The following is a 12,736-nucleotide window of genomic DNA, read 5'->3' as shown; positions in this document are numbered from 1 at the left end:
GTTGGGCGTGAGCCCTGCCCCCCATTACACACCAGTAGACAACATTTGCAGTGGGGGGGGGGGGGGGGCATAATAAATGATTTAATTCCAGAGGGCTGTGGAAAGGGCAGAATCTGGGTCGCCGCTATTTCTCCCCGTCACCGTGCGCATCCCGGTGCTTCCCAAACAGCCGGCCCCACATTAGCACCCGGCGGAAGGATTAATCATTCCCATTAGCACTGTGCAGATGAGCAGGTGTGTGTGTGTGTGTGTGTGTGCGTGCGTGTTAGCGGATGCGCTATAAAAACGTTTCTTTTCTCCTCTCTGAAAATAACCGCCGGTCCGATCGGAGTACCCCACAGAGTACCCCACCGAGTACCCCACCGAGTACCCCACCGAGTACCCCACCGAGTACCCCACCGAGTACCCCACCGAGTACCCCACCGAGTACCCCACCGAGTACCCCACGGAGTCCTACCTCTTGTCCGGTGAGGAAGAGGAGAACGTCGCCCTCGCCCTCCTCGCACATGTGGATCTGGATCACCGTGCGGATGCCCGCCTCCAGGTAGTCTCGCTCCGGTTCCGGCGTGTAGAAGATCTCCACGGGGTGCGTGCGCCCGGGGATGGTCAGCAACGGGCAGCTGTCAAAGTACACCTGGAACTTTCCGGCGTCGAGCGTGGCGCTCATGACGATGACCTGGACGGAGAAGAGGAGACCGGCTCGGTGACGGTCGGGGAGGGACAGCGGTGACGGTCGGGGAGGGGACAGCGGTGATGGTCGGGGAGGGACAGCGACGACGGTCGGGGAGGGACAGCGATGACGGTCGGGGAGGGACAGCGACGACGGTCGGGGAGGGACAGCGACGACGGTCGGGGAGGGACAGCGACGACGGTCGGGGAGGGACAGCGACGACGGTCGGGGAGGGACAGCGACGACGGTCGGGGAGGGACAGCGACGACGGTCGGGGAGGGACAGCGACGACGGTCGGGGAGGGACAGCGATGACGGTCGGGGAGGGACAGCGATGACGATGATTTCTGGACATCCCGGTACACGGCGTTCCCAAAAGAGACATTCGAGACGCGCCCCCCCGTCCTCCATCCCAAACCGTCTCCGCTTTTTGCTTTACGCTCAGCAAAACATCATAATTGCTCTTAATCAGGGGGAATTAAACTTTCGGGGGGGGGGGGGGGGGGGATCCTTGGGCCAGATCATTTAACAGCCCGCGAACGTCAATCTAACCTTTGATTCCGCACCAACAAACAACCTGCCATTATCCAGCTGCTCTATGGGCGGGTTGTCAGCCCCCCCCCCCCCCCCAATAATCTCAACCGCTGCTGCGGCTCAGAAGAGACGTGAATTATTGAGCCAAACAGAGACATTTTGTCTTTTCCTCGGCAGACACTCGGCTGTCAGCCATGGGGACACTGTCAGGGGGAAGTGTGACAGGGGGGGGGGGCATTTACAACGGCTGTCAGCGAGGACGTCCGGGGGGGCGGAATATTTAGGGCTTTAACGGTGTTTTGTCAGCATTAAGTGGGACGTTTTCACGGGTACGAGTCAGACTGCTGTCAACGGGGCGTCCAACGGCGAGCTCGGAGACGAGACGAAATAAAAGTGAGGTTTTTCTGAAGTCTCAGAGCCCCGCCCCCTCTCACTGAGTCTTTACGCGCACGCACCTTGAGGTCCCGCCTCTGGCGGACCACCTCCTTCAGCACCCCCATGAGGATGTCGGTCGCCAGCGTGCGCTCGTGGGCCTCGTCCAGGATGATGACGCCGTAGCGCTCCAGCAGCGTGTCGTTCATGGCTTCCCGCAGCAGCATCCCGTCGGTCATGTACCTGCGCACACGGCGGGCCTTCAGTCGCGTCGCCGGCGTGGCCCGAAGCGGCCGGCGTCCGGGCTGCGCGCGGCCGTCTTACTTGAGCACCGTCTTGGCGGAGCTGCAGTCCTCAAACCGGATGGAGTAGCCCACCTCCTGGCCCAGAACCACGTCCATCTCGTCGGCGACCCTCTTAGCCACGCTCATGGCCGCGACCCTCCTGGGCTGGGTGCAAGCCACCGCCCTCTTGGGGCCCGGCGTGGACCGCACCATGTCCACGCACCACTGGGGGATCTGGAGGGGGCGTGTTTATAGCACAATCAGGGCAGAACGCACGGACAAGATGGCGCCGCCGAATCTGATCAGCATCTGGATTGTAGCTCAAGTTACCGTCAGCGGGACGCAACACGGTAACTTAGCAACCGCAGCGTCGCATTTCTGCGGGTTTCGGGGGTACCTCCTATCGCTGCGCGTTACGCTACGCTTACCTGCGTGGTCTTCCCGGAGCCCGTCTCCCCCACCAGCACGAAGGACTGGTTCCGCATCAGGATGTCGGCGAAGCTGTCCTTGTACTCCCACACGGGCAGCTGCAGCCGCTTCCTCAGGATCTCGTGGTAGCGCGGCGTGTGGGGCAGGTTGGTGAACGGGTTCAGCTGCTGCTGGGCGGCGCTCTGCTTCAGGAGGAACGCGGCGCCCGGCCCCGGGACGCCGGGCGCCGCGGACGGCTTCACACCTCTGTCCCGGTCACGGTCCCCGTCACGGTCCCTGTCCCTCGGCCGCTCGTCACGGTGTCTGTCTCGGTCGCGGTCTCGCCTGTGTGGGGGGGGAGGTGCTGCAGGTTAGTGACGTCAGCGCAGTGACCCCGGGAGGTGGGGGTCAGCTCAGCAATGACCTTTTGGGGCATCTCATGGACGCTAAGCGGCTAGAAACAGCTTTCCTTCAGATTTAGAAAACCACACGCCGCAAATGACACAACATTAGCAATAGCCAATTAGCAATAGCTAATGTCACGGCGAAGCAAAGGAACGCCCATAAACCTAACGCTAGCTAGCAGGTAGCCACGCGCTAGCTAGCGCCAGACCCGTGTTTATGCTAATTTGGCTAACGTTGGTAGCCGCTTTGAGCCGAATAATAGTTCGGTCACGGGAACACGCACCGGACAGTCATACGAATGCAGCGGAGCACTTAAATTACGATATTAACAAGCACAGCGTTTAAAAAAAAAGAGCCAGGGGCAGCCTACAAGCTAGGTTAATTAGCATAAACAGTTAGCAACAGCGAACAGGCAGAAGCAAAACAATGGCGGAATACCTCGGGGAGTGCAGAAACGTCACGTACCCGTCAGAGGACCGCTTTTTAACCGGCGTGTAGTCGTCACCTAAATCTAAACGATGCCGCTTCGACATCCTTTCCAGCTGTACTCGGCTAACGCTGCGGTTCCCTGCAGCCCAACCGACCCGCTAAATACCGGGCAAAATGGCGACCGGAAGCTCTTACCTCATCTTTGTTATTCCTCACAAAACGATCCGAAAGCTGCGATCGAACGTGAGCCCGGGCGGGAGCGCGGAGGAGCGGAGAAACGGCGGGGCTAAGCTCGGGACGCGATGCCGTCCATGGAAGCGGTGGGTCCGGGGGCTGCGCGGGATGTTTCCGGTCTCAGGTCGGGATGAGAAGGTCCCGTTACACGGGGAGGGGCGCCGCCTCGGCCCGCCCCCTTCAGCCCAAAGCCCCGGTCTCCCAAATTGGATTCTTCAGCGCTATTTTCCACCACAAATTCCATTTTTTTGGGTGGGGGGGTGCTCCTAAATCAGATATAACAAATACGGAAGAGCAATGCAAATTAATTATTTAAGATAATGGAAAAATGCTTCCGTCAAATCCTGCTGATCACCCGTTCATCCTAAAGGACTACACCAATAAATAAATAAAAACACCTGAAGAGCTAAATTATAATTTTTTATTTTAAGCAGACAGGATAAATGTGTTTTTTAGATTTACATTCAGAAGAAACAAGAAATACATCAGTAGGAAAAGCTCCAGGAAAAATGACGAGCGTGAAAATTGGACTTCTGGGCTCCGTTAGAAAAGCCAGAATCCTTCGTTCAGCCTCGGCAATTATAAAGCGATGAATAATCTGCAAGCGAAGACAATCATTGCCATCGACACAGGTAATTGCACAGACTGGACATTGCTAACAAGCTGCATAATGGCAAACGGCCCATTGCTCATAGCTGGGGGGGGTTGACGGTTGAGGGGACGTCAACGTTACAACAAAGTCGTAATGGTAGCATATTAAGGGATCGTTTAAAATACTGGGGCTTTTCCTCCATTCGCCCCGTCTCTCTTTCACAGACTATTAAGTGGAAGTCAAATTGTGTATGAAATAGCTCTGGCAAACATCAGAGCCGCCGGTGAGAGCGTGGGGGCCCGGGGGGGCCCGCGGGCTGCTGCCTGAGCTGCTGAAGAAGCTACAAATGTCCAGGTAGGAGGGGTTGTTTTTATGCCCCCATCACACTTAAGTTACTGGAGCGCCGACTGGATTACCGACCAGCGCAGGCCCAAGGAGCCTGAAGGTCAAGCGGCCCCCCCGGGTCGGGCTCCAGCGGCCGTTAGCGTTCCTTGCATGGAACTGACCGAGCTTAGATTAACGGAGGAATGCCTCGGAGGCGTCTTCATATTCACCACAAAAAATCAACTCGCATTCTCTCAAGTTAATGTCAAGACTTCCTGTAACTCGCCCAAGCGATTTTAAGATCCCCCCCCCCCCCCCCCTGCATGGGTGTCGCAAACTTTATGCCGCATTAATTATATTTCATCTCTTTTACTTTCTGGAATTTCCCAGATTCCGTGGAATAAAAACAAGGTCGTTTTGTCTTTTCTCCAGAGTCCAGGACCGGTTCCGGTTCGGACGAGTCCCTGTTCCAGCTGCACCACCGGGTCCTGTTGGTTCCGGTCACGCCGGCCCGCAACCTGCTGGGAGTCATTTGTTTTCCCGGTGAGAGTTGGACGGGAATATCTTCCATGCCAGACGGACCGGATTCCTCCGATGCAGCGAGGAAAGGATGCAGTTACGCATCTCGCATCTGTGATGCGTCACAATTATGAAAGCAGCGGGAGAGAGCCCCCCCCCCCCCCCCTATATTATCTCAGATAATAACAGTCTCGTCAGCAACGGAGCAGAAAGTTACTCCTGGAAACGAGCGCCGGGGGAACCTGCAGGGTTCTGCCGGGATCGAGGATGTCGAGTCGTCGTCCGGCGTGTCACGGAGCAGCGTGACGGTGAACGTCCCACGCAGCTGAGCACGGCACCGATAGGTCCTCCGAGACATTAGCCCCGCCCTCCTGGGATTCACAGGGACGGTGATCCGCCTCGGATTGGAAGTGGGATCGTTTCATCGGGAGCCAGGAACGGGGCGTTTCAGCCGGCGTGGGGCTCAGCGCCAGAGCGGCCTCTTCTCCTTCCTCCACCGTGGAGACCAGCTCCTCGTCCACGGCCCCCTCCACCTCGCGCCCCGCCTCCTCGACGGGACTCCGCCCCTCCTCCATCGGTCCATCGTCATCTCGAACCGTCGGGGTCACAACGTCTCCCGCCGTCCCGTCGTTTCCGTTCGTGTCCACCCCCGCCGCGGGCACGTCTTCCCTGCCGCCGCCGTCTGTGCCGTGGTCGCCGCCGCCGCCGTGGCGTTCCCACAACGACTCGGGCGAGCTTCCGTCGTCCAACACAACTGGGAGGGGGAACGGGTCAGAGTTTGTTTAAGGAATTGAAAGCTGAAACTTTATCGAGTTTGAAATGACATAAAAGAGGAAGACGGCGGCCGGCGTGTCGCGTAAACAACGACGACCTGGAATTTAGTTTGGAACTTAAATCGTGAATGAAACGCTGCGATCGAGACGATGGCGCTCAAAGCCGTGACGCTGATGAAGACGGCCGTCCTCGTGTTCATCACTATGAGATTAAAATCGAGGAGGAGGAGCCACAAAGTCTGGATGAAGAAAACAAAATCACCTCGGAACGAAACCCGAAGCGGAGCGTCAATGCAGAAACTTATTTCAATTACTTATGTGACTGAAAGGTTTCCATGGCAACAGGCTATATATAGCAGCAGCGCCCCAGACGACGGTGACACCCGGCGTCTCGGCAACGGCAACAGCTTAGTTCTGCTCCTTTTGCCAAAACGCGCTCTCACTTGGGGGGTGACTGACCCGTGTTTGTGGGTGTGCTGCCAAAAAGGTTAAAGACGGCACACACGCACACGCACACACACACACACACACACACACACACACACACACGGAAAGACGTGCTGGAAGAACTGGCATCCACATTAACGCCCCCCCCCCCCCCCCCCCCCTCAGAGAACACGGCAGAAGTTTCTGAATGTCAGTGGGCGAGATTCTGCTTCACATTTGCAAAATGCCGTGGCATTTGGGTTAGCGTGCACCAATGAGAGGCGTCGAGGAGTGAATGTGGGAGGGGCACGCGCTCGGGGGTTAAGCGTGGAAGATGGCGAGGAGCGTTTGGCATGCAGCGGCTAATCGCGGCATTCACACCGCAAGGGGCGGGCGCTCCAGTTGCACATAATTAAAAACACTCACCTGTAGGCGCCGGCGCCGGGGGCTGCGCGTTCGGGTAGGACGCCGCACGCGTCGGACGCAGCTCCGGTTGAAGGTGGTCATTCAGAGCGACGGTTTCTCGTGTCCCTGCAAGACAGCGGCGAGGGAATCAATGACCCCCCCCCCCCCGTGTTATGGTGAGTTGTTATGGGGGGGGGGGGGGTACACCGTTACGCCGGGCACATGCATGAACGCGGCCTCTCATCCGTCTTCATTAGTAATGGCTGCACGCCTCTTAGCCCGCCGCCGTATGCTAGTCGTACGCACCGGAAGCCAGACATCAAACACACACAGGAAGCTGCGTTCACGTAGACGTACCGGAGCGTGTGTGTGTGTGTGTGTGTGTGTGTTTGCACCGGGAGGTGGCGGGAAGTCGACTCCACTTCCTGTCTAACAACCCTCTCCTCTCCGCCCAACACTGTGCATTCCCAGCATGCACCCTGCCCTGCACGCCGGCAGCCTTTCACTTGGATTACATTCCAGCTTTCACTCAGTCAGCGTCGCGGGTTCGGCCGTCAATCACAACTTTATCTGCCTCGTGCCCCCCCCCCGCTTTAGGGGGGGGGGGGGCTCCATCCTACCCTGTTTGCCTTTAACATCCATCAGCCAGACTTCACACGGCATCAAGGCCGGAGACGCTCACGTCCCCCTAACGGCGGTGGACGGCGCGGTCGTCAGGCACTCCGGGGCCGCGCCTACAAACGCCCTGATAACGGCGCCTCGCCCTCAATGCGTCCGTAATGTGGGCAATCATTTTCGGTAATGGATGCCTGTCAGGTTTATAGCGGTGAGAACGACGGTCTGGTGACAGGGCGCCACCGTTCAGCGGCGGCCCCCCTCCACGGCTCAACATCGCCCTCCAGTGGGACGAGCGAGGAACTATTCTAAGCCGCCGTCTTCTTTCCAGCTGAGAATATTACCTTTCAAAGGCTTTACATTCCATCAGTGGTTTTTTTTGTCAGGTCCGTCCGTCTCTGGAGGGATCCACGAGACCGATCGAAGCATCGCCGCGGAAACCAGAATTCTGGATTCAATCAATCGTTTTCTGTTGTCCTTTGAACGCTCAACTTCTATCGGTGACATTTTGTTTTACTTATTTATCCCTGGAAAAATGGGAACACTCCACCCGTTGGCTGTCATTCCCCGTCCCCGGAGGACACGGCGAGACGGCGTTTGATATTCAGGGGCGGGGCGGTTAATGAAGGCGACACAATGGAAGCGGTGGGCATGAGGTGGCGACGCCCACATTAGTCCGGGCATGGATGGGCTAAGTGAGACAGAAGGAATACATACTCCCAATTCCCACGGATACGTTGTAGGTCAGGCCTGAGACACAGCCGGAGAGAGAGAGAGAGAGAGAGAGAGAGAGAGGAAGACACGCAGTTAAGAGAGCGAGAACCCGACCACAGAAGGAAAAAGAAAGGGACCATGTGAGAGACGGTAAAGTAGAAATGAAAACAGAAACGTCACCACGCCCCCGACTGTGTAAACACCGTCAGGTGGTTCTGTTTGCCAACGGCGTGGCGCCGCCCAAGCCCGGGCGGAGCCTCTAGAGAAGAACCGATGAACAGTCTCGGGGTCGGAACCCCGGACCTCGTCTGGAAACCCACCTGGAAGACTCCACAGTCCCGAGACCTCCAACGTCTTCAGCTTCCTTTCCAAATCGGCCACCCTGTTTCCCAGGATCCTGCAGGGCAAAGTGCAAGGGGGCGGGGTTACCGGGCCGCGTCGGTGTTTGCCTTCGAGGTGCGGCCGAGCGTCACCTGTTGGTGTGCCGCTGGTGCTGGATGACCAGGTTCTTCTCGTGGATGGTCTCCAGCAGGGCGGTGGCCAGGGACTTCAGGTCGTAGACGGACTGGGGCGTGGCCGGCAGGCTGCAGCCCCGCCCCTCCAGGAGCATCTCCTGGACTGGAATAAAACCTTAATAAATCTTCCCCAAAGCTTAAAACATAGAGGCTGCGGCGCCGCCGTGACAGACGGAGGGCTGGAACCGGCTGTCTGCCGGCTGACACGCTCCAAACTTTAACTCCGCCGCCCGCTGCGCCGCTCCTGCCAGCTGCTGTCAGTCATCATGGCAGCCTCATTTCCCTGCCAGTGGTGCTTCTCCACCGCTCCGAACGCAATTAGCCGCCCAGCTGGGGTCCGGCTGTCGGCGTGAACCATCAGAGCTATTAAAAAACGGGCGGCGGCTGCACCGGAGGGAGAGTCTCGTCAGAAGCTACTTTAAACGCCGCGAGACGACTCTTTTGAGGTTCTGCAGCGTGTCGTTGCGTTTAAGGACCAATCACGGCGGTCGGAGCTTTCACCTTGTTTAGCAGAAAGAACGCCGGTGAGAGGACTGCTGGTTGATTTCCCAGAAGCCCCGGAGTTCTTCCTCCTCCCCAGAGCCGTCTGTGGGTGGAGAAACGGGAGAGCGGGAAGAAAAGCACGGCGTGCGTCGTTTGGAGAACGCTTCAGATCAAAGGAACCCCCCCCCCCCCCCCACATGAGCACACTGATTTAGTGGTTTAATGGGGGGGTTTAGTCTCTACCTTGTACTTCATGATGTTCGATTTGAGCAGGTTCACCTCCTCTTGTAGCTGACCGAAACGCTCGTGCAAATACCTACGGGAACGATCGCAGCGTTAGAAACAGACAGGATTCCGTGGCGTTAGAAACAGACAGGATTCCGTGGCGTTAGAAACAGACAGGATTCCGTGGCGTTAGAAACAGGCAGGATTCCGTGGCGTTAGAAACAGGCAGGATTCCGCGGCGTTAGAAACAGGCAGGATTCCGTGGCGTTAGAAACAGACAGGATTCCGTGGCGTTAGAAACAGACAGGATTCTCCATGTCTACCTGTTCTCCATGCAGAGCGCGTCCACGTCAATGATGCGCGCCTCCCGGTTTCCCAACACGTGGTTGAGCTCCACGTTGAGGCGGCGGGCCTTCTCCCTGAACACGCCGACCTCTGACCTCACGTCCTGCAGCTCGTCCGTCAACGCCTTCGTGTTGTTCTCCAGCTCCCGCACCTACAAATGTGGAATCAGGAACTGAGATGGAGCAATCGTGTTTCGGCTCATTTGCATAAACCGGTTAACATTCACAAACATTGAGGGTGACAAAAAAAAAGAGGAAAAACTTCAACCTGTAGCCCCGCCCACTCCAGCTGGCGGACCAGACCCTCCCTTTCGTGGGCGGGGAAATGGCGCGCCCCGACCTCCTCGTCTCCCAGCCTCTGCCGGGTGATGGTCATCCTCAGGAGCTGAGGAGACAAACGGGACGCGTTCAGCGCGTCTCCTCGGGCGCCGAGGTGGGCGTGTCCACGGGCAGCCTCACCTTGTTGTCGCCCTGAGCCTCGGCGAGCCGCTGAGTCAGCTCCTTCACCTCCTCGGAGAGCTGCTTGGTTCGTTCTCTGGAGTCTCTCAACAGCTGAGCCAGGTTCACCTGGTGGGGCGAGAAACCGGGGTCACTTATAGGACCCCCCCCCAAAAAAAACCCGCTAACTAACTGATCGTACAAAGTTAATTAGCAATTTCCAATAATCACATTCATCACAGTGTCTATGGATCGTATAGTGTTGCAGCGCTGATGATTGATTGGTCCTCTAAAGACTCCGCCTCCGACTCCGACTCCTCCGAGTGTCCTTGAAAGCACCACCGAGCAGATTCCGAGACGGCTCCGACCTCACTCCCTGACCGCGTTAGCCGCGTGGGATCCGGTCTCGGCGCTCGTCCTCGCGGAGGCGTTGGCGCCCCCTAGCAGGCCGCGCAGCGACAGCCGGAATTCCGATCCAGCACGGACTTACTTGATTGCGTTTTTCCGGCGGCAGCGAGGGATCCCCGTCCTAAAATATGAAGAGAGCGGAATAATTAAAACCACCGACTTCTACCAACCCCCGCTTCGTCCGAGTGATGCGTAAAACAAACGCCCCCCCGCGGGCTCGGGCCGCTCACAATCAGCTCCCGGTACTTCTTCTTCAGGCCCTGGTGGCGCTCCCGCAGCTGGTTGGCCATCAGCTTGTACTGGTCTCGCTCCTGCTGACAGGTGTCCAGCTCCTTGGACAGGATGAGCAGGGCGTCCTTCTTACTCTCCAGCTTCCGCTTACACACCAGGAACTGCAGGCACGGAGACAAGGTCACCTGTGGGTCACCTCTGGGTCACCTGCAGCTCCGTGGACGCCGCGACCTGCTGGAGTGGCGTCTGCATCAGCAAAGCGCCACGCGATCTGGAATAACTGTACGGTAGTCCGGACGTGTCCGTGGGCGGAGGCCGACCTTAAACGCATCGTCACCTGTCAGGTGCGGCTGGGAGATTCATGGACAGGTAACGCACTAAATAACAACAGAACAATAAAGCTAATGCTAACATGTAGCACGATTCTGGAAATCATGTATGTATTTATAGTAATCTGATTACTGTTGAAAGTATCTGTCGATGCCACAAACGGATTGGTCAAGTCAACCCAGAGGCATTTGGGGGCAAATCATGCTAGCAACGCTAGCAAGTTGAGGTCCCACAGGTGTGCTACCTGGTCTGGCCGGGGTGTGACGGGGTACGCCGAGGTGGGTTCGGGTCAGCTCGGACACCGAAACTCGGCCGGACGGAATGGGACGCCTTCCTGCCAGAGCAATCGATCGATGTTTAGCCCACCTAGCTAAAGGCTAAGGAGCACGGCTAGCTTGTCGGTCCACTCATCCTGAGAGCGAAGCTCGTTCCGTATGGCGGAAGGAAGCTCCGGTGAAGGAAGCTCCGGTAAACGCAGCCGCGCACTCCCGGTCTTACCTCGCTGACCAGCCCCTGCCAGTCGCTTTCACGCCTCTTGGAAGTCTGCATCGCCTGGAATATTATACAAAATGTCAGGGAAGAAGGGCGAACCGCGCTCCGCCCGAGCTGCCGCTCGCGCGCTTGTTTATCCTGCGACGTCACTTTTATATATATATTATTATTTCTGCCGTGCTTTTAAAGTGGCAGGAGAGCAACGACACGACTTCCGGTGTTACGTTCAAACTCAAATCAATTCGAATTACCCTTTAATAAAAAATTGTTTTAACCACTACTTAAAACGGATTAGATATAAAATTCTGTCTATAACAAATTATTTAAAGAAAAAATTCAAACCCTTCAATAAGAACGAGCCGAAACAAAACGGAAATTGAACTTTATCTTCATAATAAAAGCATGGCGCCTCTTGCAAGAAAACGTCTCAGAATAAGTAAAAATAATAATAATTAATCGATAAATAAAATGAGTTCAGTCGAGAAGACAAATAACATAAAATATGCTCGTTTTAAATTCATGTTACAAGAATAAGTATTGTCTCACATCTCAAACTCGCATGAAACAAATAATATATGTTAAAGATATACGGATATCGATTAGGGGTTCGGATTTGGCTCCAGCATTCTTTCTCTCGAGTCCTGATTCCCTATCCGGTGATAGATTTCACTTTTTAGAATAAAAATAATCAAATGATCAAACGCACCTTTTAAACATTTATTTTTGATGCTCACCTGACAAAATTGACGGTATATTTCGAGTTACATTCAATATGCTGAAAACAAAATTTAAAAAAAAGAATCTGAATCTTGCACATCTTACATATTCCATTGCTGTTTTCGATGTACATTTTAAACTTCTTATTTTAAAAACATTTTTTTTATGTCATGCTCTTTCAAGATGCAGGATTATTCTTTTGAGATCAAAGATCAGTTCATTTCACACTCCTGCAAGTGAAGCAATGCAATCCTGGTTTTAGGTACTTTTTTTTGGAATTAAACATTCAGTACCCACAAAAAAAAAAAAAAATAAGCCTCTCAGCTTGTGTGAATATTTTTACACAAATGTTTTGTCTATTTATAATCTGTAGTAACACATTTGATCAAACCTGACATTTAAGTCTGTCACTAAATGGATAAAAAGAGCCATCGACTTTCTCTGGATTGGTGAATGGGGATATTCTAGTCTTAAATGTTTGTCTAAAATGTTATTAGCTATTTCCAGTCTGTTATTTCTCTGCCTAAAACACAATACTTCCTAATCTTCCACTACTACAATATAATCTGCAGCACGTACACAGTCACATTTGCACTAAGGGATGGGATGTCAGCTCCAACAGTTAAAGGTTTGTGCTTTCAGGACGTTCCCTGCATAAACAAAGCAAAAAGGTGTGATACCCCATCTCGGCCAGAGGGAGGCGCTGTGGGGCCATCAGAGCGCCGATAAGGCAACATCTTGTATATTAGTACAGGTAGGAGGCTACCAGGTGCGTCACATCCTCAGGAGTAAAACCATATTTATATGGTTAACATAAATATTAATATATATATTATATAATATTTCTGGG

General features: G+C 54.9%; 2 protein-coding genes across 2 annotated transcripts in view; both read right to left on the bottom strand.

The window, feature by feature from the left end:
* The window catches only part of dhx15 (DEAH (Asp-Glu-Ala-His) box helicase 15), a gene marked incomplete at its 5' end in the record, with an annotated part of 3,278 nt that extends 775 nt beyond the window's left edge, over positions 1-2,503 (bottom strand). Inside the window, 4 exons of the mRNA XM_068756056.1 lie at positions 458-676; positions 1,659-1,818; positions 1,900-2,093; positions 2,288-2,503. Coding sequence (XP_068612157.1) covers positions 458-676; positions 1,659-1,818; positions 1,900-2,093; positions 2,288-2,503 — 789 coding nt within the window. The remainder of the gene's footprint in view (positions 1-457; positions 677-1,658; positions 1,819-1,899; positions 2,094-2,287) is intronic.
* A 2,542-nt stretch (positions 2,504-5,045) lies between these two features.
* On the bottom strand, positions 5,046-11,226 carry ccdc149a (coiled-coil domain containing 149a). The gene is made up of 13 exons (XM_068755844.1): positions 11,176-11,226; positions 10,347-10,508; positions 10,199-10,237; positions 9,730-9,837; positions 9,539-9,655; positions 9,250-9,422; positions 8,945-9,017; positions 8,720-8,804; positions 8,177-8,321; positions 8,024-8,100; positions 7,707-7,739; positions 6,396-6,500; positions 5,046-5,524 (listed from the first exon to the last, which is right to left on the bottom strand). Exons 1-13 carry the CDS (start codon positions 11,224-11,226, stop codon positions 5,061-5,063), a joined length of 1,632 nt encoding a protein of 543 aa, XP_068611945.1. The 3' UTR covers positions 5,046-5,060.
* Between the last annotated feature and the right edge of the window lie 1,510 nt (positions 11,227-12,736).

The sequence above is a fragment of the Brachionichthys hirsutus genome, chromosome 23, assembly GCF_040956055.1.
Source record: "Brachionichthys hirsutus isolate HB-005 chromosome 23, CSIRO-AGI_Bhir_v1, whole genome shotgun sequence".
In the NCBI taxonomy this organism is placed as follows: domain Eukaryota; kingdom Metazoa; phylum Chordata; class Actinopteri; order Lophiiformes; family Brachionichthyidae; genus Brachionichthys; species Brachionichthys hirsutus.
This window is presented reverse-complemented; position numbering and strand designations above follow the sequence as displayed.

Bases quoted from the DNA above. Each gene is read 5' to 3' on its own strand.
- ccdc149a (XM_068755844.1), bottom strand. From the start codon at position 11,226: ATGCAGACTTCCAAGAGGCGTGAAAGCGACTGGCAGGGGCTGGTCAGC. The intron at 8,322-8,719 runs GTGAAAGCTCCG...GTTTTATTCCAG, and splicing joins CGTTCTTTCTGCTAAACAAG to TCCAGGAGATGCTCCTGGAG. The intron at 6,501-7,706 runs GTATGTATTCCT...GCTGTCTTGCAG, and splicing joins CGTATCCGTGGGAATTGGGA to GGACACGAGAAACCGTCGCT.